Source organism: Salvia hispanica, chromosome 5, assembly GCF_029641045.1.
Source record: "Salvia hispanica isolate PSC_SH4W2 chromosome 5, Shi_PSC_v1, whole genome shotgun sequence".
Lineage (NCBI taxonomy): Eukaryota > Viridiplantae > Streptophyta > Magnoliopsida > Lamiales > Lamiaceae > Salvia > Salvia hispanica.
Window position 1 is genome coordinate 478,649 of NC_142696.1, and position 25,005 is coordinate 503,653.

Sequence of the window (25,005 nt, forward strand, 5' to 3'; positions counted from 1 at the left end):
ATGACTCGGATTTTAAGAAAGAGTTGAAGTGTGTAATAAATGAAGTGAAATGGTGGAGTGTGTAATTAATGAAGTGAGATGATGGAGTTAGTTGAAGGTGGGTCCCTTTTGACTTTTGATTTTTGTTTTGATTTATTTTAATGTAAATAATGACATTTTTATGTAATTTTGATGAAGAATAAAGTAAAATTGTATGATCAAATATAGAAAATTTTAAAAGTGACTCTTAAACTGGGACGGACTTTTATGGCAAAAAGTGACTCTTAGTCTGGGACGGAGGGAGTATAAATAAAAAGAGATGTTTTACCAATCGAACTAAACAACTTTTTTATGAATATTCTTGCTCACTATAGAAGAATTAATGAATTACTTAATTATATCATAAATATGTGATAATTGAAATTTGACGATGAATAGTTGAATACCACCCTCCCTTCCCCACCTCACAAACTTTCCCATAAATAAATACGTAATGAATAAATTAACCCCACACCATTTCTATTTTCTCCTCACCTCACTCACTCACTCCCTTCCTATGCAAGGCCTCCAAGCCGATGACGTCGGCGTCCGCCTCGAGCTGGCCCCGGCCGCCGCCATCGACGTGGCCGAGCCCGCCGAGACGCGCATCCGCCGCCTGGCCGCCGAGAACCCGGTCATCATCTTCGCGCGCCCCGCCTGCTGCATGTGCCACGTCATGAAGCGCCTCCTCTCGGCCGTGGGCGTCCACCCCACCGTCATCGAGCTCGACGAGCACGAGATCGCCACTCCGGCCCTCTACATCGGCGGCGCGTGCGTCGGCGGGGTCGAGAGCGTGGTGGCGCTCCACTTGAATAATAGCCTCGTGCCTAAGCTTGTTGAAGTCGGTGTTGTGAGTCACGGAATTTTTATTACTACCTAATTACTTACAATTACAAACTATTGTAATTCTAGTGCTATTTTAATGTAATAAAACTATTAGGTGAAGAAATACCATATAATTAGCTTTCTAGTATTAATATGATGAGTTAATTCTAGACATCAATCTTTGTTATCGTATCATCTGATGTCTCTGTTTCCTAGTTAAGGTGATGTTGTGATTAAGGAAACCATTGTGCTTTATTATGATGTAGAAATAAACATATTTGGCATTTCAATTCTCAATTTCTCCTTGTTCACTCTTTTTTTTTGTCAATTCTTTCAATTTCATTTGCCATTTGATGACCATTTAATGATTAGGAAAAGGGTTAGGTGTGTATTTTTCGTTTTACGGGTTAGGTGTATATTTAGATTTTAGATATATGTGTAAAGTAGTACAGTACTAGTACATTATTTCACTAAATATGACACGCGATGTTTGGTGTGAATTGGAAAGTGCAAATATGGTAGTACAGTAGTAAATAAGTTTGTGTATATTTTTAAAACAAACACAAACAAAACTAACGTTTTCTTGTTATATTTATTGCATGCTGTCTATTTTTGTCCTCGAGTAGTAGTAATTTGGAACTTGATGGGTATTGTGATTAAAAAATTATGGAGTAGTAAAAATTGGAATAAATGATAGAAGCCATAAGATAACAATAAACCTTCTTATCAACTTTGAAAAGATCAATAACAACTTTCCTTTAAGTTTTGAAATTCTCTAATTGATTAACTACAAGTAAAATATGCTTGGAAAACCATTTTCGCAGAAGCTTTACTTGTTTTATATGGTAAAATAATCATTTATGCCTTAAAAGATTATATGTGAGTAATGTTAATTAGACCAATGAAAATCCTAAGATACACTATATGTTAGCAATTGAAACATAATAATATCTCACGTCGGTGTACACAAATAGCTTAATCCACTATATAAGTCCCATAGACATCTCCTCCTATCATCTGTTGGTTTTAGGATAAAAACCATGAATTTCTATCAATATATATGTTGATGGAGGAATACATACATTTTTTCGCATATATTAGTAAAAGATAAATATCTGAGACAAATTCTTAAATGAATTTTAATCACTCTCGCTCCATTGCAAACAAACTTTTGACTTAGAAATAGTGAAATATCTGTCTTTGTATCATTGCTCGATTATCGTACTTTTTAAACATTGTTTTAATGTAAATTCAACTAGGAACATATGTGAACACACGAATATTGTTCACATATATGTGTAAATTAATAGGAATCAATATTTTACTTTTCAATTTGGTACGTATACAATAACTATCATTTGAATTTTGCCTATGTGGAATTCCAAAGAGATCTAGTGCATGTCGGCAATTGTTTTCAACTAAAAATCTGCGACCACTTTTTTTGTCAGCAAAAACCAAGTTGTATACATACAATAAAGTACAGAAATGCTGTGATTAGAAATTGGAGGGCAATTCATGATTCATTTTTTTAAAATTACATTTAACCCTAAAAATAGACATTCATCAAATTTACTAAATCCCAATAAAACCTGGACAACGGCAATGACTGATAGGGAAATATAGAGTTGAAATGTGCCACTTTACAACAGTAATTGGAAATAAAGATTCCATTAGCGATTACTTTAACTAAATTTAATTCAAAAAGAGAAAAGCTAAGTCTATAAAACAAGCAATTCTTTTATGATTCTTTATCGATTGTTCTTATTGAAAGTGACAAAAAAGAATTTAGTAGGGGGTACGATATATACCATGCACGATCGTCACATTCCAAGACTTACTTAACTATATTTAATATATTGAAATACATTAATAATATACAAAGTGCACATGCAACGACATATAAGATTGTTTTAGGTGGTGGAATGAGTTATTAGTAATTGAACAACGAATAATTATTATAAAGAAAAAAGACAATAATCTTTTCACGGGAAGTGAATAAAAAGTGATAATAATATTGAATCAATTATATAAAGTTATAAATTATTATTTTACCATCTAACTATATAAATTTCCAACATAGTAATCATTTTTATAAATTATATATGGGGTCGGAGGCATACCAAAAAAATTTTGATAAAAAGAAAATTCAAATCACTCCGAAAATGTGATCAAAGAAAAAAAAATTCAATACAAAAGCAGCAGACCCATGATACTAAATAAGTCAAACAAACAAGTTCAAGAGAAACACCTTTTAAACAAAAAAAAATCGAACCAAAACAAAGCATTCAAGGACGCATAAGAGTATACAAAATTGGTGCCAAATATGGACCTTCCATAAAACATCATTTTTTGTATAATTATTAATAGAAAAAGAGAAGAAGTTAAAGTTAATAATTCTCCAAGAATGCCTAACCCCACTTGAAAAAAGAAGATGGGAAATAAAGTTCCATTATAAGAGGAAGATATCAACTCCCACTTCATGTCAATGGTCCACACAACAATAAACCACTTACCCCATCTCTCCAAGAATCCAATACTGTGTGCTACTGTGTGTGAATATGGTGTAAATAAATATTGGGAATGTTCATATGTCATTATTGTGGAATAACAATATTTATCAAAGGTTGAATGATTTGTATATGGCATATATGTAAAGAAAAGGTGAGCCTTCTCACTATAACAACTTGACGCATCATCTCCAAAGTCCAAACGTATATCTCAAATTAGATAAATATATCGTAAATGTTAAGGATTTAGATATAAAAGATTCTTATCTCATAGTAAATAAAAAAATATAGATGCATATATAGATACATTTATTTACAAATTAAGCGATCACTAATTATAAGTTAGCATGAACACTATAACATGAAAATTAGTAAATGAAAATAGTAAGAGGTACAAGTTGGAAGCTCTGTACGTTGATAGTCATTAGAATAATAAGTACTCCTATTTTAAAAGTCTACACATATGGTTTAATTTATAGGAAAACAAAAATATGTCCCACCATTAATATATGAAATGGAATCTCACATGGCCACCATATATAGGTGAGCCAAAATACACCAAAATAAGTGAGGCCAAAGCAGGAGAATCTCACTTCTTAAACTCCTTAGAATCTCAAACTGTGGAATCAAACAAGGTATGATGATTCAGACACCTAATCATTCAAAAAGTATCAATCAATTGGAAGTGTATTTTACAGTAAGTTTTAACATCCCACCCCACCCCACCCCACCCCACAATATAGCCTTTAATCCCATGTCATAGCTTAAGTCATGGTTGGTTTGGCCACTTTTTGGGATTTTTACTTTAATATTGCTCCCTACTTTTCAATGTTTGATCACATAAAATGCTTTCAAACATTACATCACATACAATATAATAACCAGCCAAAGAAATATCAAAAGAGCTATTTCATGAAACAATTTACCAAAAGAGTACCCATAATTTCTAATATTGTAGTAGTACTATTCAAGAATCCAAAATTTACTTTGTATTGCCACAAATGGCCAAGAATTACACCAAGGCTTCTACACATTTCTAACTTGCACCTTTTTTCTACTTTTGTATTGCCACAAATGGCCAAGAATTACAACAAGGCTTTTGTACACATTATACTCATTCTTGTAAATGAAGATGAGCAAGAATTCAACAATAAACCTTCCTATAATCCTGCCAAATTCATAAATTTCTTGATTTCATCATACAAAACCAAAACAGCTGCAGCGCCTGTGCTCCTGAAAATATTTGACATGGCGCCGCGATAGAACGAGGCGAACCCTTCGGCCCTGTATATCGTCCTCCAGCAATCGAACGTCGTCGCGTACATCTGCCTCTCCGTGCCGGACTGCATCATCATCCGTCTCCGCACTGTGTCGAGCGGGTACGAAAGCATCCCGGCCGTCGTCGTCACGGCCTGGGCGGCGGCCCAGCGCTTCCACAGCACGGCGTCCGAGCCGGACTCCTCGGCCATCATCTCTTTCACGGTGTCGAACCCTCCAAAGTAGAGGCCCCGGTGGACGATCATGCCGTGTAGAGAGGCGGAGAGGCCCCTGTAGACGCCCCGGACTCCGTCTTTTCTATATACAGTGCTTAGGAAATGGTGGATGCCTCTGAACTGGCGGGTCTCTGTTCTCCCGAGATCAGCAGCGAGGCGCGTGTGGGCTATGTCGAGCGGATAGATGATGATCAGCGTCGTGCAGCCTGCTGCAGATCCAGCAAGGAAGTTGGCAGACGGCCCGGAAAGAAGACTGCCTTCTCGTGAGTTACCACGCAGAATGTTCCTATACAGATCCTATCATAAGATAACAGAAAAATCAAGTCAGAAATGCGACGTTTATCCTTAGACACGATACACGAATCATAACGCTTTCGTTGGCCAGACTCGTTAACGAGACCAGACAACAGAATGAGAAATCTGGAAATTACTCAACAGAAATTAATGCAATGAGACATGAAATTATGTAGACTTGGTAATCAAGGCTCGATCATAATGTTCGTTCACAATGTTTTTCAGATCCCTTTACCACAATCCACCAAGCAACAGAAGGAAGTCTGTGATGTCATACTTTAAGTTGTTCAGATATAACCCATATGTCGATTCTCTAACTCCGAGAGAAGCTGATTCAAGTTGCTCAGCACATTATAGATTGTTTTTATGGGTTTTGAGCCTAAACACGAGAAGCATATACTTGTAGCTGAGCAGTAGGCATGTAAAACTTAGGAGTATTGATTAGTGAGTTGATACAATCAGTCCTGCCTTAAACTTACGAAAAGTTTGGACATGAAATCACATGCCATCATGTGACGAGAAATCTTATAGCAAATGAGCAGCCTTGATCACCCTAATAATCATACTACGAGAAGCACCAAATTGTTAAGTTTCTCAAAATCCACCAGTTTACGATCAAAAGCTAAAACGATCAACCAACTGTTCACCTTTCCACAGACAGTTGCCAGATTAGGACAGAAAAATGCTCTGCCTTTCTCTTTCTATCTCAAAAAGCCTTCTATGTATAGCTCCCTTGCACACAATGCTCAGATGGAAACGGGAAAATAAAGAAAAGGAAATCAACGTATTTCGAATGAAGTATAGAGAGCACTTCATTTTCACTGCTATAAATTTATTGATTAGCTAGTATACTAAAAAACACCTAAAATCGCTGCACTGCCAACCATGCAGAAAGTACAACGTCAAGCCTATCGACTGTACAATATTAACATATGAAATTCGCTTATTGGAGTCACCAATTACCTAATGAGCTATGTGGTTCTAACCCGGTTCATTAGTTTTCTTACCCTTCACAAGCACCTCAAAAAAATACCTCACACGGGTAACCCCATATTCCACCATATTATAAGAAAAACGCGTTCTAGCACATATCTACAGCCTTGCAATCCAAGCTGTAAGCATACATTCTATCCATCAAGCTCATACATTTCCTACAGGCAACATAAGCAAACAACTAAAACACAACATCTCCAATAATCACCAACCAAAAGACATGTTCAAGTATTCAGCACATTTCAAACAATGAACAAGAACATTCCATCACCATGATCCCAACATCACAACCCCACAAAATTCCTTCATCAATGCCTAATCAAAATTCATGATTCCACACATCACAAAAATCCTAACACAAACCATTTCACAATTCACAACAGCCATTCATCAATTATTGAAAACCCAATCAAAACCAAATTAGAAATGCATAAAAAAATGAAAACTTTCCCTCCTGTCTTACCTTGAGAGAGAAATTGAGGGCAACAGAGGGATAGTATCTGATGACACTGCTGCCATTCCCTCTCCACAGAGACAAAACCCCTTCCTCCTTAACGGTGCGGCCAATGCAATCAACCATCCCTCTAAATCTCCGGTGGCGGCCACCGGCCAAGATCGCCGCATTACTCTCCTGCGTCTGCAGCAGCAGCTTCGCCCTCTCTATTGGTGCCACAATCGTGTGCACCACGCCCCCCATCAGCGCCCCCGCAGTCAGATCCCTGTGGAAACTGCTCAGACACGTCGGTGGCTCCAATTCGCCGCCCTTCTCCGCCCCCACCACCATTATTCCCTCGAAGCAAGGAAAGATTCAATTTTTCCCACCGCGTTTATCCAAAGGGGACTGATTGTAATTTTTATTGCTTCCGGGAATCAAATTCTGAGCTGCGTTCTCGATTTTGGGGAAATCAAGCTAGCTCGCCAAATGGGCTTTCGTGATTCTCTTGCAATATTCGTTTTTTTTCTTCCTTTTCTTGAAAACAAATTCAAGAAAAGTGATGGCTTTCTAATTCTCCTCTATTCTATTGGGTTTCCTTTTTATATATATCCATTTATGGAAGAAGAAAACAACCTTTTTTCTTGTTTTTTTGTTTTCCCTCTTTTCGATTTATATTGAAATTTTGACAATTATTTAAAAAATTGTAGTAGTACATCATAAAATTTTAAAAATTAGTATAATAATATATCGTTGACATTGTGAAATCTAACGAAGTTTTCTTCTTCTTTTTTTTAATAAATATTGATATAATTATAAAAACAATAGTACTATAAAATAGAGGCATGGAGGGAGCCGAATAAGATAAAATTATTGATATAATAACATTAAAAAAGTAGGCATGGCGGTAGATGAAAATCCACGTCGGATACAACACACTATCTATTTATTTATTATTGGACAGGATTTTTAAGTTTTTAACTAGGAGTATTGAATCAAATTCAAATTGTTTTAAGAGATTCTATTGTACAAATTTGGAAATGGTAGCCCGTAAATATTTGATACTATTCTTTTTCAAAGAATAATTAACTTTTGTCAGATTATTACCGTTGCTTTGTTACATACACCGTATAATTGATACAGCACTAAGAGCACAATCAATGGATATAATGAAAAAACAATGGCTTGAATGATGCCAAAGTCAGATGAAAATACGAGATCATGTTCATGTTCTCCTCTCAGCTAAACGAGGGCTTTCTCCGCGTGTGAACTTGCACGAGTCGAGCTCTCGACATGCTCCAAGCCTCGAGCCTCGAAATCATGACACTCTTCGAACCGTTGTTAAATGCGTGGACGTGGGAGTTGTTGTGAATTGCCAGTTTTGGATAAACTCTTGAAGTGATGCAGCTCTTCCCTTTCCCGCCGAAACTCTCCACTATGGAATGGTCTACCTGCATAACCGTATTTATGTCACGTGTATAATGATGATGTCATAATATACGAGCTATGTATTCATACGCTCGAGAAAGTGAATTGGCTCGATGGACTTGTGGCCTAGCCTAAACTAGCTTGTATTTGGGCAGGTTTAGACCGTGCTTTCTAGTAGCCCAAAAAAACCCGAACGAACCCAAACCGGCCCGAATATAACATTGGCACAAAGGGCTCCAGAAGGGAATAGACCCCAACATGTAAACTAAAAAACAGCAAAAGTATCAATTGTTTCAAATCCAATATTATAGAGTGATTATCAGTCAACATACCAGAGTCCTTAGGGAGATTTCTTGATCAAGATCTACATCAAGAAACGACCCGAAAATCGCCTCTTTCACCCGAGTCTGCAGTGAAGATCTGTTGGAAATATTGTCAAAAAAACATCAATATTTTTATTGCAGTTCATGAAACAGGAAACTACTCATGTACCTGCTCTGATCACTGCACATGAGAACAACGTGCTTCTCGTTTTGCCTAAAAACCCGAAAAAACACAGCAGTTTGCTCAGTCAAGTCGTCCGAGGCCAAGACTAGCAACCCAAAGGGCCCAAACACTCCCTCCACTGATGCATTCTTTTGTCTGCAGAGCATCTGTGGATCGAGCAATCCTCCATCAATCACCTCAACGGCCTCCAGGTTTGGTACACGGAACGAGACTTCTACATCAGCCTATGCCATAGATCACACACAACAAATTGTGCCTCTTCTTACACACGTATCTTGTTGTGTTATGCGATGAAATTAAACACGCAAGTAGTTGTACCTGTGAAGCTGTGATGCCTCCAATCTCCAACACATTCCCACTCTCAATCTCCTTGTTCTCTAATGCTACTTTTTCGCCACGAAGCTCTTCAACTTCTTCTATAGGCCATTGTATCAACTGTTTCTGATCTTCATCAAGCAAAACACTTCTTGGAAATGACTGCAAAGACAGAGAAACACTCTTGAGAGATGCCCTTATCAAGATTTCAAGCTTCATTACATGTAAAAAAGACACTATTTACCATTAAACCAGACCACCCTCTCTCAACATCATCAGCCTCACTATCAGCCTCAGTCACCCACCCCCACAACACCCTTCGTTTCCTGGCATCATCGTAGAACGTCTTTGAAGCATAGAACACACCATAATCGTACCTCAGCTGCACCACATCGTCCATGAAATCAACCCCAACAACGCCAAACTCGTCCGTTTCAGCATCATAACTCCCTAGCACATAGTAGTCGTGATCATTGAAGCTCGCCTTCAGCACATACCTACCATCATCACCAACAGGATAGAAATCAGGACACTCCCACATTGCTGTTTTATTCGACTCGTGGAGAGGCCCACTAGCCCTCTCCCACTTCACAAAATCACGACTTCTATACAAAAGCGCGCACCCATGGCCCCCAACCTGGCTCCCCACGAGCACACGCCAAGAGCCATCCGGACCCTGCCATGCCGTGGTGGGATCCCTAAAAAAGTCCGGATCGATGCCTTCAACCGGAAGCATCAAAGGGTTATGTGAAGACTTCAGCCATTCTCTCAAAAGGGGGTCAGACAAATCTTTCGGCATTGCAAGATTTTGAACTTGTTGCCCTAAAAAGTCACTGCCTGTGTAAAGAATCACGGGCTTGCTTTCCCCTGCAAGAAGAGTGGCTGAACCGGACCAGCAGCCATTGATGTCATACTTCTCTGTCGGATCGAGGGCAGGCTCGAGATGGATCCAGTCGACGAGGTTGTAAGAAACCGAATGCCCCCATGAAATGTTTCCCCATATAGCTGCATATGGATTGTATTGATAGAACAAGTGGTAGACTCCATTGTAGAGCATAGGTCCTGTTGTGTAGTGAAACGCGAGATGTAAAAACGAACCATAACATCAACGAATAGAGTTACTATGTCTTTAGATTAAGCCTCTGTGTTTAGGGAGTTTGATGAAATTATACTGAGATGGATGATAACTAAGAACAAAGATGACAGTAGCAACTGAAACATTAGCCAGAGAAAGTAACATAAAGAATACATAAGTTGTCTAAATTAGGCCTTTATAACTTCAAAAAAGACACAACGAGTTGTCTGAATCAGGCCTCTAAGTTCATTTGGGAATTACATTTTCATACAAAAGTACATACCACTACTATATTTCAAGAAAGAGGCACATAATAGAGCATTTGTATTTAGAAAAAACTACAGCATATAACTTTGAAGAAACTATTATTGGATCAATTTAGCCTAAAAAAATAAATCTTTTGAGTAAATTCACTGCTCAAAGTTCAAATTTTAAGCATTTAAAGGCTATACTAATACCAAGATGGGCTATCATATCTTTGATCTTTCTCATCTTTCTCTCCCACAACAGAAATATTGAATCAACATAAACAATATGAAAAATTGAGTAGAAACATTACCATTTGGATCTTTACAGGTCGAAGTCAAAGAATCAGCCCACCACAAAAAAAAACAAGATTATGATCACAGTGACAATAAAAGGTGAGTAAATTAGTAAAAATGTGATTTTGAATTTTCACCATTCATCCAATTTTTAGGTGGTTGGAAATGGAATGCTGATCTGTAGGGCTGTTCATCAAGAATCTTCTCATATTCTTGGTCAACGCTTCTAACTCCAATTCCATAGCCAATCAAAATGAGCTGTAAAAACACCATCTTTATCACAGGGTTCTTCATGTTTTTATCTTTTCACAGAAAAGAGATCGATATATACAAATTATTTGGGATTAATCAGTGGAAAGTGGAAACAGATGTTGATGTATGTTGATTTGTCTCCAACTTGCAGTAATTAAATATACTTGGCTTAATGAATAAAATAATTATTGTTGCCATCTATCTATTTGAATCTTAAAATTTAAATATAAGTACTCTGCGACTACATGCAGTATAAGTAAAGAAATATTTAAATATTCAAGCAAAGCTTCATTTTTAGAGGGATAGATGGCAAAAGCATTTTGGAAGTCTTGAATTATAATTTTGGAAAAAAATAGCTATAGTACTACTTACTACTCCTAGTACTTAGATTTTGAGAACTTTAAAACATACATTTATAAATTTAGACAGCACTCTGAGTAGTAAACAAGGGCATGTATAGTAGAAAATTCCAAATTATACTCATTCAATAAAAGAAAATAGCTAGAACCAACACATTGTAGTGCAGTTGTCAGCACGGAGTTGTGGTGACCTTGAGGTCACGAATTCAAACCCCGCCATCCACTGAGAGACTTCCGGCCTTAATCCTGCCATCTACTGGGACTCTGGGAGACTTTTGATCTTAATTCACAAATCCGGTCGAGCAGATTAGTTGGATTCCACCAAAAGATATATACCAAAAAAATTGAAAATAGCTTCTATATCCACATTTTAACATGGATATAACTTTCTTTTGCTATATAAGAAAGACACTAATAAATATTGTATATTTTCCTTATAAAAGTTTCACCAACTATTATAAAATCAGTCGTTGATCGTAGGGCCCGATTTAACAACAGATTATCCTCATCAACTCCGGGGACTGCCACGTGTGTTTAGTTCTATTGAATGCATTTATGAGAGAATCATAACGTCTTTATGAATTTCAACCTTGTAGTATAATTCATTAATTTGTTTCAATATATGCGTCGATATCTAGGAGATCATACCAAATCTGGAACAAAAGGATTTGAATACTTTATAAAATTGAGTACTAGACGCCCATAACAATTATGTCATAGTATTATAATGTAGATTGCATAAAATTAATGGATTCCCACTCAGCCTCAGCCTTAGCCTTATATACTCCTTCAATATGGAGTAGTACAAAATAAAATGACTTGACAACCTCATCTTTATTGGTTGGCTACAAATTTGAATTTATCAACGGTTATTTATACACAAATTTATCAGAAATTTAGAAATAGTCTGATATTTGAAAAAAAAAAAGATTATATTACCGAATCACATTTTATAATTTTTTAAATATACATAAATTTTAGCAATAGTAACGCCTATCAAATATCAATACTTAAATTATGTCATTTTAGTATAGAGGGGCATGTTAGGGTGCCACCACCCCTTAAAATAACACCATACCACCATTCATAGCCCATCATTTGTACACGTGGACGAATAATAAGCTGCCACGTGGCAAAAAAAAAAAAACTAAAAAAGACGGTCATTTATTTGCTGGTCTTTATACAGCAATATTTCTTGTCCAGCAATCCGACACACTATACAGCAATCTATAGATTGTTGTGTAGTGTTTGTAATATTGCTATGTAGCGTTCATAATATTGCTGAATAAGTGGTGTCACAGTGCCATTTTAAGAGGGATTGTCATTTTAACACACACCTTAATACAGATTTAATAAATAAGTTCCACCTACAAATTATTGGAGTATTGCAGATTAAATTAGCACATACTCCACATAGCTAGGAAAAATGAAAAACAAATACCACTTCGAATTTAAGTGCACATATATGTTGTATAATCATGGTATATGAGTTTTATGTTAAATTCATTAATATAGCTCAATTTAACCTAATTATCATGTACAATACCCTTGTAATTATATGAGGCTAAAAAAATCGTTTCACTCCCCATACATTTGTGAGGACAAAATTGAAGATAAGCCAAATGTGAAAGAGGTTCTGCCATGCAAAAATAAAAATTCCATAATAACCACATTATTTTGATCCACTGAATCTCAATCCTCTCCCACTCATTCCCTTCCATACAATTTCTCAATCAAGCACTCAACCTGCACCTTTTTTTTCCTTTTAAATTTTCAAACACAAAAGATTAGATTATTTTAGCAGAATCCATTGGGCTGCACAACACAAACTACGTCGTTTTCCTCAAGTTGTTGCCACGTCAGCGTCCACCCACCACCAGATTTAGAGCGAGAGAGTGTGTCAGAGCAGTAGATCTCAACTAACTATTTTCCCTTTTCCAGTAACAGTAAAAAAAAATGAAATCCTTTTAGTGAAGAGAAGCAGAAGCTCACAGCCTTACACAGGCTAAAACTCTCCGTTTTTAGCTTGGATTGAATCTCTCTCTCTCTCTAGAAATGGAGCGCGCGAGGAAGCTAGCCAACAGAGCCATCCTCCGCCGCCTCGTCTCCGAATCGAAGCAGCAGCCATTGCACAAATCCTCGCGCTACATCTCCTCCCTCTCCCCCAGCGTCGTCCCCGGCGGCGCCAATGCCTCCGCCGTCAACCACCGCTTCTATTCCCGGAACCTCGCCCAATTCATCGGCACCCGCTCCATCTCCGTCGAGGCTCTCAAGCCCAGCGACACCTTCCCCCGCCGCCACAACTCCGCCACGCCGGACGACCAGTCCAAAATGGCCGAATTCGTCGGATTCGAAACCCTAGACTCCCTGATCGACGCCACCGTCCCCAAATCCATCCGCGCCGACGCCATGAAGTTCTCGATCTTCGACGAGGGCCTGACGGAGGCGCAGATGATCGAGCACATGAAGGATTTAGCTTCCAAAAACAAAATCTTCAAATCCTTCATCGGAATGGGCTATTACAACACCTTCGTGCCTCCTGTGATTTTGAGGAACATCATGGAGAATCCAGCTTGGTACACTCAATACACCCCTTACCAAGCTGAGATCTCGCAGGGGAGGCTCGAGTCATTGCTGAATTACCAAACCATGATCACTGACCTCACCGCCTTGCCCATGTCCAACGCCTCCCTCCTCGATGAAGGGACCGCCGCTGCTGAGGCGATGGCCATGTGCAACAACATCTCCAAGGGGAAGAAGAAGACCTTTGTCATCGCCAGCAACTGTCACCCTCAGACAATCGATATTTGCCAGACTAGGGCCGATGGATTCGATCTCAAGGTCGTTGTTTCCGATGTTAAGGACATTGATTACAGCTCCGGTGATGTCTGTGGCGTGCTGGTGCAGTATCCCGGGACGGAGGGGGAGGTTTTGGACTACGGGGAGTTCATCAAGAACGCTCACGCGAGTGGTGTGAAGGTTGTGATGGCTTCTGATTTGCTGGCCCTGACAATGCTGAAGCCGCCCGGTGAGTTGGGGGCCGATATTGTGGTGGGGTCGGCTCAGAGGTTTGGGGTTCCGATGGGGTATGGAGGGCCCCACGCTGCGTTCTTGGCTACCTCGCAGGAGTATAAGAGGATGATGCCTGGGAGGATTATTGGTGTCAGTGTTGATTCCTCGGGGAAGCCTGCTCTTCGGATGGCTATGCAGACGAGGGAGCAGCATATCCGCCGTGACAAGGCTACTAGCAACATCTGCACTGCTCAAGTGAGTGTGCTTTTTGGTGAATTGAATCTCCTTTGTTTGTGTTTGGAATCTGTTTTGTGAAATCATGATGCAGGCTTGCAGTAGTTAGTTGAGAAGTAGTGATGGTGGTATTAATAGGAATGTGATGAACTAAGCTAATTCACTTTGGCTTCATTTTGATGTTGAATCTAATAGGAAATATGGCAGTGTGTGTGTATAAAAATACTTTGTTTGGGTTTTCTTGTGAAGAAATATGGTTCTGTTATGTTGTAGGCTTTGCTGGCTAACATGGTCCAATCTTAGTATTATGAGTATGTTTTTTGAATCAAATATGAAAGGTGGGAATTTGTGTGTGAAAAACTATGCTCTGATTTATGATGATGAAAATATGGATATGTTATGATTGTAGGCTTTGCTGGCCAACATGGCTGCTATGTATGCTGTCTACCATGGACCGGAAGGCCTTAAAAATATTGCTCAACGGGTGCATGGTCTGGCTGGAACATTTGCTGCTGGGTTGAAAAAACTCGGGACAGTAGAAGTTCAGAGCCTTCCGTTCTTTGACACAGTGAAGGTCAAATGCGGAGATGCAAAGGCGATTGCTGATGCTGCTTACAAGCATGAAATAAATTTGAGGGTTGTCGACAATAACACTGTAAGCATTGCCTGTCTAAGTTTATTGTCGTATATTGTGACAGATTGTGAGTAACCATATACCTTTTGTCTCTCAGATAACTGTTGCTTTTGATGAAACAACTACACTGGAAGATGTGGACAAGTTGTTTGCTGTCTTTGCATCTGGCAAGCCTGTAAGTACAAGTGTATATCTTCCGAGACGTGTTTTGTAGCCTCTCGTTTTTTTTATTATAACTTGAGGGTTTGTGTTTCATCAGGTGCCATTCACTGCTGCATCTATTGCATCAGAGGTTGAGAACTTGATCCCTTCCGGACTTGTGAGGCAGAGCCCGTTTCTAACGAACCAAATATTCAACTCGTATGGACATTTTACTGAAATATCTGCGGTTTGAGCTTGTCTTTGTAAGGTTAGATGTAACTATATCTGTACCGGTTGGTGTAGGTACCACACGGAGCATGAGCTTCTTAGATACATCTACAAACTTCAGTCGAAGGATCTCTCATTGTGCCACAGCATGATTCCATTGGGATCTTGCACGATGAAATTGAATGCAACGACAGAAATGATGCCGGTAACATGGCCTGCCTTCACGGACATTCACCCATTTGCCCCCACGGAGCAGGCTGGTGGTTACCAGGTATTCGTAAAATACATAAGCTCGTTGTTAGGAAGTTCTAAGGATTCCTCTAAACTATTGTTTCTTCTCACAGGAAATGTTCAAGAATTTGGGTGACCTATTGTGTACGATCACTGGTTTTGATTCGTTCTCTCTACAACCCAATGCCGGTGCAGCTGGAGAATATGCTGGGCTGATGGTTATTCGAGCCTATCACAGGGTAATAACATAGTGATAGTAGTACTACTTTTAATTTGTAATTATAATGAAGAAAATTAATTAAAATTGTTCTTAGTCAAATCTGCTATACTTGAAAATGAGAGTTAAAAAATTCCTTTGCTTTGAGTTGTCACGTCACAATCTACCATTAGTAATGCCAGTTTCTGGTTAACTTATAATGTAGTCGAGAGGAGACCACCACCGTGATGTATGCATCATTCCAGTTTCCGCACATGGAACGAACCCTGCAAGTGCAGCTATGTGTGGGATGAAAATCGTGGCTGTTGGAACTGATGCCAAGGGAAACATCAACATTGAAGAGTTAAAGAAGGCTGCTGAGGCGAACAAGAACAACTTAGCTGCTCTTATGGTAAGGATTGTCTTGTTGCTCTTCTTTGAATTTGCAATTGATTCAAGTGTTAATAAACTCTGCTGAATGCCAGGTCACGTATCCTTCGACTCATGGAGTCTACGAGGAAGGCATTGACGAGATCTGCAAAATAATCCACGACAATGGTGGACAAGTTTACATGGATGGAGCCAACATGAACGCTCAGGTATATTTATATTGATAAAACAGAAGGTTTGCACATTACTCGTTCTTTGCTTCTGATGATCGGTCTTTTGTGCCTACAGGTTGGTTTGACTAGTCCGGGCTTCATTGGTGCCGATGTTTGCCATCTCAATCTCCACAAAACGTTCTGTATTCCCCACGGTGGAGGCGGACCTGGTATGGGGCCTATTGGGGTGAAGAAACACCTTGCACCGTTCCTACCTTCACATCCAGTGGTATGTAGAAATACTATTGCAGTAAAATATGCATTGATATGTGTATATGTGTGTGTGTGTGTGTGAATGCAGTTGTGGCTGATTCTGTATCGGTTTTCTTTTTTGTGCTGCAGATAGCCACCGGAGGCCTACCAGCACCTGAGCAATCTCAACCACTTGGGACTATCTCTGCTGCGCCATGGGGCTCGGCTCTCATTTTACCTATATCCTACACCTACATTGCCATGATGGGATCGAAGGGACTAACTGACGCATCAAAGATTGCTATCTTGAACGCAAACTATATGGCCAAGCGTTTGGAGGTCCTGACTCTGCTTTCTTTCCTGTTTCATGCTTAATGCTTATTATCTCAATCACACGATCGTCCCCAGAGAAATTTATGCCATTGCTCTGATGTTTTGCTTCTTGATCAACAGAAGGATTTCCCCGTTCTCTTCCGTGGAATCAATGGAACGTGCGCCCACGAGTTCATCATCGATTTAAGAGGCTTTAAGGTTCGTGTCTTGAACACTAATAATGCCATTCACGCGCTGTACGCCATTTATCACTTCCTTATACTGCAAGTGGTGATTGCTGCAGAACACTGCTGGGATCGAGCCCGAGGATGTTGCCAAACGTCTGATGGACTACGGATTCCATGCTCCCACAATGTCTTGGCCTGTTCCTGGCACGCTCATGATTGAACCAACTGAGAGTGAGAGCAAGGTAACACAAACAAGCTGCCTACAACAACGCAGATCTACCGTTGCTTCCAACAAACAAGAATCTGTCTAACCTCCCCCTTGTTGTTTGCAGGCTGAGCTAGACAGGTTCTGCGACGCTCTCATCTCTATCAGGGAAGAGATCTCATTGATCGAAAAAGGAAAAGCCGACATCAACAACAATGTGCTCAAGGTATTCCTTCTTAGCCTTCACAGCCTTGATGCGTCTGTTGTTTACTTGCTTTCAAACATGACTGATCACAATGGTGCGATTTCAGAGCGCACCTCACCCGCCCTCGTTGCTCATGGCTGACGCCTGGACTAAGCCTTACTCACGAGAATACGCAGCCTTCCCCGCTCCATGGCTCAAGAATGCCAAGTTCTGGCCAACCACAGGTGAGATGCTTATAATCTTGTACACAACTTCCATCAAAAACACACTCTTTTGGTCAGTTCGACCCAAAAAACCCGGTGCACGGTTTAACCGGTTCAGTCGAACAAAATCCAGATGCTCACCCCTAAGTCAAAACAAAACTTCCCTATTATAGTTGTAGCCCATTTCTCTACTTTTTCTTGCCTTACTAAACTTGGGAGACTCTTCGTATCTCAGGGCGCGTCGACAACGTCTATGGGGACCGGAACCTCATCTGCACCCTCCTCCCAGTGTCACAGATGGCGGAGGAGGCGGCTGCCGCGTCTGCTTAAGGCTGCAAGGTTCCTTTTAAAAGAATGCAATTTCACTACAAACACTTATTTATGTTCTTGTACATAAACAATATTTATGTTCAAGTTGTCACTGTTTTCATACATTCTTATATTTCCATTGTTGCTTATCATTGCAACTCTGTCTCTAGCTGTAATTACAACTTCTTTTCTTAATTCTGCAGTTACATACTTTAAATAACTTCCATTCCTGTAGGAAAATAAACAAATATTTATAGGATGTAAATAATTTTAAATATATATTAAAAGTTCAAGAAATTTGTTTGTGTGGCTCAAGTACGTGATACAAGGAAATGGTAGGTAAGGGTAGATATGAAATTTATAATGTCAAATATGTAGTGGTTGTTTGGATGGTTTTATTTTGAAATTGGATTCGTATTCTATTATTGTGGTTGAGCTATTTCATTTTAAGAGTTTTATATATTTAATGTCTGAATTATCATTATTTAACAAAAATGTCATGAAATATTGCCGATTGACAATACAAGATATAAACTATTTAAAAGTAATAAAAATCAAAAGGATTACTATGAATCAAATATTGTTTTCATGCTGGAAATTAGATGTAATAAATAAAAACATGATAAGCCCATATTTTATGTGGTTGTTTGATGTTTTAAGACTTTTGGCACTATTAAGACGAAAAATCAATCATTTCATACTCCGTATATTCTAAATACCTTATTTTATTAACTAATATCATTTTTTTTATTTTGTTCGATATTATTGTAAGTTTGTAACATCCATTAAATAATGAATCACAACATTGTTAGCTTTTTTTTAACTTGACAAAATCGTACATTTTTTTCTAAATGCAATTTCACATAGCAGTATTTAAATACAGTATATTTGAATACGATTTTGTTTGAACCAATATTTATTTAGTGTAAAAATATATAACACTTCCTCCGTCCTCAAAATATAAACAAGTTTTACTAAATTAAACCAAGTTTACACATGAAAAGTTTTTAATCAATCAAACGATATTAAAACTCGTGTCGTTTACAAGTTTGTCTATTTTTTCGGGGTGTGGAGTACAAAATCACAAAATCTAATTTTCTTTTGATACATGAATAATTCAAAAAACTATTAACACATTAAAAATAAGAATATTAAATATATTCGTAGTTAGTTGGAGGGAAGGAAACAGTCTTCAGTTAATTTTATTACCAACTGGCTATTTGTTAGCTGACGGTGACTACTAACACCAAGTGCGCAGTTTAAACCTCTTCTCTCCTTATTCTCTACCCACCGCCGCGCATTTTAGCACCCCCGAAATCAAATTCCCCATTCTCAATCTCAAACCCTAATCATAGAATCGATCAATTAGAGTGAATTCGACATCGTAATCTGTCGAATTCTACTGTGTATTATTGTAAATTAACAGATTTTTTCTCCGATCGATGAGAGGCGACGAAAATGTCCAAAGTGAAACACTTTTTCCGGAAGCTTCACATCGGCGATCACCACAACCACGTGCGGCCGCCTGCGCTGGTTCCCTCATCTCAAACGGCGCCGTCTCAGCAATTGACCTCCACATCTCCGTCGTCCGAGGTGCCTCCGACGGGGTCGTCGTCTTCGGGTGGCAATTCGAGCAATAGCAATATCAGTTTCTTCGAGGAGGAGTTTCAGATGCAATTGGCGCTGGCGATAAGCGTTTCCGATCCGGGTCAGGATTGCGTTGACCCGGAAACAGCTCAAATCAACGTCGCTAAGCAGATTAGCCTCGGTTATGCGCCTTCTCAGAACCTCTCGGAATCCATGTCGCTCCGATTTTGGGTACATCGTTTACTATATGTTTTCTTGTGTTTTCCCCCATTTTGGATAGTATTGCCTGCGTCGGTGGGCAGGAATTACGGGGTTCGGTTGTGAAATTTAGATTTTTGTGGGGCTGAGCTGCTGGAGTTTTAGGTTGTGACTTAGTTACGGGGGAATTCTTTCTGTATGGATTGTGGATTTGCAAGTAATATTTGTTTGGCCTTGTATATTGTTGGGATTGTTGGATTGTCTGCAATTTTTTCATGAGTAAGGAGGTCCTGGTTATAATGTCATTTTGGTTACACGTGCTGTGAAGTGTGAACAAATATATAAATTAAAGACACATTACGAAATAGATTCGTGTTATTGCTCCATCAAGAACTAAGTCGTCCTAAGTTAGACTTTTGGTAGACATGCACCATGATGAACTTGCTTGTTTAAATTTTCTTTTATTTTGTGTGTTCTATGTAGCTCCCTCTTTATCTTTTAGTAAATTGATGATTCATTAGGTCTTTGTTTCTTGTGATACAGAGTTGCAATGTTATAAATTATGGTGAAAAGGTTATAGATGGATTCTATGATGTTTGTGGAATCAATTCATCTCTGGTGGTCCCAAAGAAAATGCCATCACTGGTGGAACTTAAAGCAATTTCTCCTTTGGAAGATGTGAGGTGTGAGGTGGTTCTAGTCAACCGTGCAGATGATGTGGAACTCCGTAAACTTGAAGAAAGAGTGTTTTATATGTTTGTTGAATCCCAGGCTCTTGACAAGACCTTGAGTACAAGTTTTCTAGTTCAAAAAATTGCGGACCTTATTGTTGAAAGAATGGGAGGTCCTGTTAGTGATGTTGAAGAAATGTTCAGAAGGTGGAGGGCAAGGAACCATGAGTTACGGGCCTATTTGAATTCGGTCATCCTTCCCCTTGGCTCTCTTGATGTTGGCCATTCGCGCCAAAGGGCCTTACTCTTTAAGGTAGCAAGATCTCCTGATCATTTATGCTTGCTTGGTGCTGTCATGTCAATTAAGCACTTTTTTAGCATGTGATAACATAATTTCAATTAATGTTTGCACCACACTGCATAAGGAAGAACCATAACTGTAATTAGTTTCTTCTAGGTCCTTGCTGATAAGGTCAATCTTCCATGCAAGCTAGTCAAAGGCAGTTACTATACTGGTACTGACGAAGGAGCTGTGAACTTGATAAAATTAGACGATGGAAGGTAATTGACTTGCTTATACGCTAGTTCTGCATCGTCCACTTGTTTCAATTGTTATTTAAGGAGTAAACAGACTAGGGATACGAGGGGCAGCATTCTTACTATGATGCTTGGTTTGCTTCTCACCTCTACCCTCACTCCATGACTTAAATTTGAAACACCCCCCCCCCCCCCCACCCCCCCCCAACACACACACAAAAAAAAAATTGAATCCAATCAGCTATTTATGCCTATAAATCAAGCTTCCTTTTGCTAGCAGATATTGGCAGTAGTTGTCTGATCTGATAGTATATAGTTCCTCACTTCCTTGAGGTCGTACATGGGTTGGGTCTGGAATGAGATTGAATTGGTTGCAGTGAACACTGAAACTGTATGCAGTGTGAGCCTATGTATGCTTAGAAATGTTTGCGTAGTATATAAATTTGCAGATAGTCTTTTCTTTTATACAGAATTCCTTGCTGAGCCTGAATTAGGACTTCAAATTCGGTTCACATAAATATGCTGAATATGTAGAACTGGCCTCTCCTTTCTTCATCTGATTACACCTGCAAAATCACCTTGTCGTTATATAAATTCCTGTTAAACTTGGATGGCTTATAATAATGCATGAGAACTCAACTAAGTCTGTGATTATTGCGAACACTCTAGGTCTTTGATGATTGCAAATTAGTTGATAACTAGGCTTTCTGTTTCTCTTTTGGTGCAGCGAATATATCATTGATCTAATGGGTGCTCCAGGCACACTCATTCCTACTGAGGTACCTAGTGCCCATCCTCAAAATTTTGAGTTAGATGCAAGGGGTATTGGTACGTCTCCAGGGAGTCTGAAAACCTTTTGTATAGATGAAAGACCTAAACCTAGGAGTTCAAGTGCACCATCTGCGGTTTCCTTCCACTCAAATGTAAGAGGCAGCAGATCTGCCGGAATAATTTTGACAGATCAGTTGGAGCATAATGTTGAAGATCTATATCTTCCACTGAAGGACAATTCTAGAAAAGATCAGGTTCCTTCAACCTGGAATAGTTCTAGAGAAGATCAGGTAGTGGAACGCAATGAACTGCCAATATGGGATAGGGTGGATGACCAGGATCATGCTGTACAATGTTGTGAAAATGAACACTCACTTATACCCCTCACTGGACAACAGTTGTTGAACTTATCTTATGACAGCAGCAGAAATGTTGAAGCTTCTGGAAATAATGTGCAAATTGAACCTGTGCTGAATGGAGTTGCCGAGATTTTATGGGAGGATCTTCAGATTGGTGAACGTATTGGTATAGGTAAGAATTTTAGCTGTACATTTCGTTTTTCCTTTTTGAAATTTATGCAAATAGAGTCGTTGTACCTGTAGTGCGTGTTTTCTTGCACAATCCTTCAGTTGGCCTCCTCCCTGCATTTGAGTACAAAATATACTTTATTCAAGTGCACCATTGAGTAATAAACCACTTTTGTTTCTTTACACATTTGTAATGAATTAGTTTAGTTATACATGATGCTAAATGTCTTTTGTTGAGATGTTATTATATATGCTTGATTTCAGTATTCTCAAACTGCCTGTTCTAAGTTTTCTTGTTCGTTCTGCAGGTTCATATGGTGAGGTATATCGAGCAGAATGGAATGGCACGGTAAGGTTAATAATTCTAGTGATCTGATATAGGGTTAATGTACGTGCTAATAAGAAAATTACTAATGGGGGGCTCTTTTCCTTTTCTTTTCCTTCCTGGTCATGGTGTGTGTATGTGTTGTTTTTTTGGGTGGGGTATATAACACTTTTGAGATTTGCTGTTTCTGATTTTGAAGTCTGTGTTTCTACTTTCTTGTCTACTGTCACTGTACTAGATAGCGGTACCAGTTTATATTTATTGGCAGTAGTTTTTAATTGTTACTGTGGTTTCATGACAGGAAGTTGCAGTGAAGAGGTTTATGAAACAAGACATCTCAGGAGATGCACTTGCACAATTCAAATGCGAGGTAGGGTTCTTTGGAAGATTGTGTTGGGTGTGTATGCGCGTTGGAGATTTTCTGCTCGTCATCTTTGATTTTTAAACCCCTTTAATTGCCCCTTTCAGATTGAGATCATGTTAAGGTTGAGACATCCAAATGTGGTCCTTTTCATGGGAGCTGTGACACGCCCCCCTCATATGTCCATATTGACTGAATTCCTTCCAAGGTTTTTTTTCTCTCAGCTATCCGTTAATTTCTTGGGCTCAATTCACTTTGTTCTTATGACTTCTATTTTAATTGCAGGGGTAGTTTATATAAGCTGCTGCACCGACCAAATATCCAAATAGACGAAAAAAGGAGATTAAAAATGGCCCTTGATGTGGTACGGGGTCAATAAGTTATATTTGCATTTACTGCTCTCTATTAGGTTTCGTCACATGTGCTAACATGCACATCCTTCGCAGGCCAAGGGAATGAATTACTTGCATACTAGCCATCCCATAATTGTGCATCGAGATTTGAAGACCCCGAATCTCCTGGTTGATAAAAATTGGGCTGTCAAGGTTCGATTTGTGCTTAATACAACTCTACATAATTTGATGTTGAATTTTCACTTTTCTCTCTTAACATTTCCATCCACCACAACCTGTCAGGTGTGCGATTTTGGTATGTCTCGTCTGCAGCACCATACTTTCCTATCTTCAAAGTCTGCAGCTGGAACGGTAATGCATGATAAGATTAAAACGAAAAAGACAAAAGTTGAAGTTTGCTGCTTATGAGATGCTTAAAATTATTTGATTTGATACTGAATATTTATTTGTTAATTTTCGGGATATGCAGGCAGAATGGATGGCCCCAGAGGTTCTGAGAAATGAACCATCCAATGAGAAGTGAGTTTAATGGTTTCCCTTTCACTTTGAGTAACCGATGTCTTGTTCTGAATCTCACTGTTAAAGGTCAATTTCCTTCAATCGACAGATCTGATGTATATAGTTTCGGAGTCATACTGTGGGAGCTGGCAACTCTGCGCGTGCCATGGACGGAGATGAACTCAATGCAGGTGGTTGGAGCTGTTGGATTCCAGGGTAGGCACCTCGATATCCCCCCCACAGTTGATCCCTTGGTGGCCGAGATAATAAGCGACTGTTGGAATAGGTAAGTAACTGACTTAGCCAGTTACAGCCCCTTGATCATTCATATGAAATTGACTCGGAGGGTCCATCTCGTGCAGAAACCCACAGGCACGTCCTTCTTTTGCACAGATTATCACCCGCCTCAAGTGTCTGCAGCGCCTCAGTGTGCGTAAAACCGAGAGCTGCAAGTATCAGGAATAATACCGTAGTAGCGTAGCTGAGTGTTCGCTCATCTCTGTACTCGAAGAGCCAGTTTGAGCAGAAGTCTATAAAATTCAAGAATTCTTCCGGACCTAGGCCATTGCTGTGCAGGAAAGTTGCTGAATTGGGAAGTGTTGGTTCATTCAAAGTGGGAACTGAACGCAGCTGATTCATAGAGTAAATCCTCAACTTCAAAAGTGTGCAGTTGGGGAAAGAACTTTAGTAAGTTTCTGCTGAGCAAAGCTTAGTCCTTCATATTTGTGTATTCCTAAAAACATGAGAGAGAAAATGATAAGGGCTTTCTCTCTCTTCATGTTTTTAAGTTGAAAAACAATGTAGTTATCGTCATCTATTTGTGAGAGCGTCTTAAATAAACACGTACTAGAAGATAGAAAAAGCCAAAAAGGGAGTTTTTGAGTCTGTTGAGATCCTCGAAATAGCAAATGTAAAAAAAGGGTATCTGCAGTTTGTACTTTGACAGGAGTTTGTTACTTATAATGGAAAGTAAAAGAATAAGAAATGGTGTTCTGAGTTCTCATTAGTAGGAGTACTATAAAGTGAAGTGTTATTGTGTTATTGTTTCAACAATCTTATTATGTAACGATTACAAACAAACTTGTAAGATACTCCCTCCGTTCCCTATTATGAGTCATTCTTTGACCGGGCACGAGTTTTAAGAAATGTAAAGAAAAGTTGGTTGAAAAAGTTAGTGGAATGTGGGATCCCTTTTTTTATATTGGTTTTATAATAAAATGTGAGTGAATTGAGTTAGTGGAATG

At 39.0% G+C, this 25,005-nt stretch overlaps 4 protein-coding genes and 1 pseudogene across 5 annotated transcripts; 3 read left to right on the forward strand and 2 right to left on the reverse strand.

The window, feature by feature from the left end:
* Positions 1–481: 481 nt before the first annotated feature.
* Positions 482–1,140, forward strand: LOC125190965 (glutaredoxin-C6 pseudogene; annotated as a pseudogene).
* A 3,174-nt stretch (positions 1,141–4,314) lies between these two features.
* LOC125187147 (ADP/ATP translocase At5g56450-like) lies at positions 4,315–7,143 on the reverse strand. The gene is made up of 2 exons (XM_048083677.2): positions 6,594–7,143; positions 4,315–5,140 (listed from the first exon to the last, which is right to left on the reverse strand). Exons 1-2 carry the CDS (start codon positions 6,912–6,914, stop codon positions 4,511–4,513), a joined length of 951 nt encoding a protein of 316 aa, XP_047939634.1. The 5' UTR covers positions 6,915–7,143; the 3' UTR covers positions 4,315–4,510.
* Positions 7,144–7,594: 451 nt separating this feature from the next.
* Positions 7,595–10,571, reverse strand: LOC125187850 (beta-fructofuranosidase, insoluble isoenzyme CWINV3-like). 2 transcript variants are annotated; one of them, XM_089058451.1, is made up of 6 exons: positions 10,448–10,571; positions 9,058–9,875; positions 8,817–8,975; positions 8,484–8,722; positions 8,324–8,411; positions 7,595–8,014 (listed from the first exon to the last, which is right to left on the reverse strand). In XM_089058451.1, the coding sequence occupies exons 2-6, from the start codon at positions 9,868–9,870 to the stop codon at positions 7,802–7,804; spliced, it is 1,512 nt and encodes a 503-aa protein (XP_088914577.1). In that variant the 5' UTR covers positions 9,871–9,875; positions 10,448–10,571; the 3' UTR covers positions 7,595–7,801. The 2 variants fall into 2 exon arrangements, with proteins under 2 accessions (XP_088914577.1, XP_088914578.1); XM_089058452.1 differs by lacking the exon at positions 10,448–10,571 and having other exon boundaries at positions 9,058–9,901.
* Positions 10,572–12,844: 2,273 nt separating this feature from the next.
* LOC125187808 (glycine dehydrogenase (decarboxylating), mitochondrial) lies at positions 12,845–18,128 on the forward strand. Its single transcript, XM_048084451.2, has 15 exons — positions 12,845–14,308; positions 14,697–14,942; positions 15,019–15,096; positions 15,181–15,281; positions 15,366–15,561; positions 15,635–15,760; positions 15,944–16,129; positions 16,203–16,316; positions 16,396–16,548; positions 16,662–16,850; positions 16,965–17,042; positions 17,128–17,253; positions 17,344–17,442; positions 17,528–17,645; positions 17,860–18,128. Exons 1-15 carry the CDS (start codon positions 13,097–13,099, stop codon positions 17,952–17,954), a joined length of 3,117 nt encoding a protein of 1,038 aa, XP_047940408.1. The 5' UTR covers positions 12,845–13,096; the 3' UTR covers positions 17,955–18,128.
* A 1,033-nt stretch (positions 18,129–19,161) lies between these two features.
* Positions 19,162–24,746, forward strand: LOC125188703 (serine/threonine-protein kinase EDR1-like). Its single transcript, XM_048085709.2, has 13 exons — positions 19,162–19,751; positions 20,262–20,702; positions 20,847–20,950; positions 21,654–22,228; positions 22,533–22,573; positions 22,851–22,919; positions 23,018–23,118; positions 23,196–23,274; positions 23,357–23,455; positions 23,546–23,614; positions 23,733–23,782; positions 23,871–24,047; positions 24,124–24,746. The coding sequence occupies exons 1-13, from the start codon at positions 19,392–19,394 to the stop codon at positions 24,224–24,226; spliced, it is 2,268 nt and encodes a 755-aa protein (XP_047941666.1). The 5' UTR covers positions 19,162–19,391; the 3' UTR covers positions 24,227–24,746.
* Positions 24,747–25,005: the final 259 nt, after the last annotated feature.

Bases quoted from the DNA above. Each gene is read 5' to 3' on its own strand.
- LOC125187808 (XM_048084451.2), top strand. From the start codon at position 13,097: ATGGAGCGCGCGAGGAAGCTAGCCAACAGAGCCATCCTCCGCCGCCTC. The intron at 15,097-15,180 runs GTAAGTACAAGT...GTGTTTCATCAG, and splicing joins TCTTTGCATCTGGCAAGCCT to GTGCCATTCACTGCTGCATC. The intron at 15,761-15,943 runs GTAATAACATAG...CTTATAATGTAG, and splicing joins TTATTCGAGCCTATCACAGG to TCGAGAGGAGACCACCACCG.
- LOC125188703 (XM_048085709.2), top strand. From the start codon at position 19,392: ATGTCCAAAGTGAAACACTTTTTCCGGAAGCTTCACATCGGCGATCAC. The intron at 19,752-20,261 runs GTACATCGTTTA...CTTGTGATACAG, and splicing joins CCATGTCGCTCCGATTTTGG to AGTTGCAATGTTATAAATTA. The intron at 24,048-24,123 runs GTAAGTAACTGA...CATCTCGTGCAG, and splicing joins ATAAGCGACTGTTGGAATAG to AAACCCACAGGCACGTCCTT.
- LOC125187147 (XM_048083677.2), bottom strand. From the start codon at position 6,914: ATGGTGGTGGGGGCGGAGAAGGGCGGCGAATTGGAGCCACCGACGTGT. The intron at 5,141-6,593 runs GTAAGACAGGAG...ATCTTATGATAG, and splicing joins CCCTCAATTTCTCTCTCAAG to GATCTGTATAGGAACATTCT.
- LOC125187850 (XM_089058451.1), bottom strand. From the start codon at position 9,870: ATGCTCTACAATGGAGTCTACCACTTGTTCTATCAATACAATCCATAT. The intron at 8,976-9,057 runs GTAAATAGTGTC...CTGTCTTTGCAG, and splicing joins GAGGGTGGTCTGGTTTAATG to TCATTTCCAAGAAGTGTTTT. The intron at 8,412-8,483 runs GTACATGAGTAG...TATTTCCAACAG, and splicing joins ATGTGCAGTGATCAGAGCAG to ATCTTCACTGCAGACTCGGG.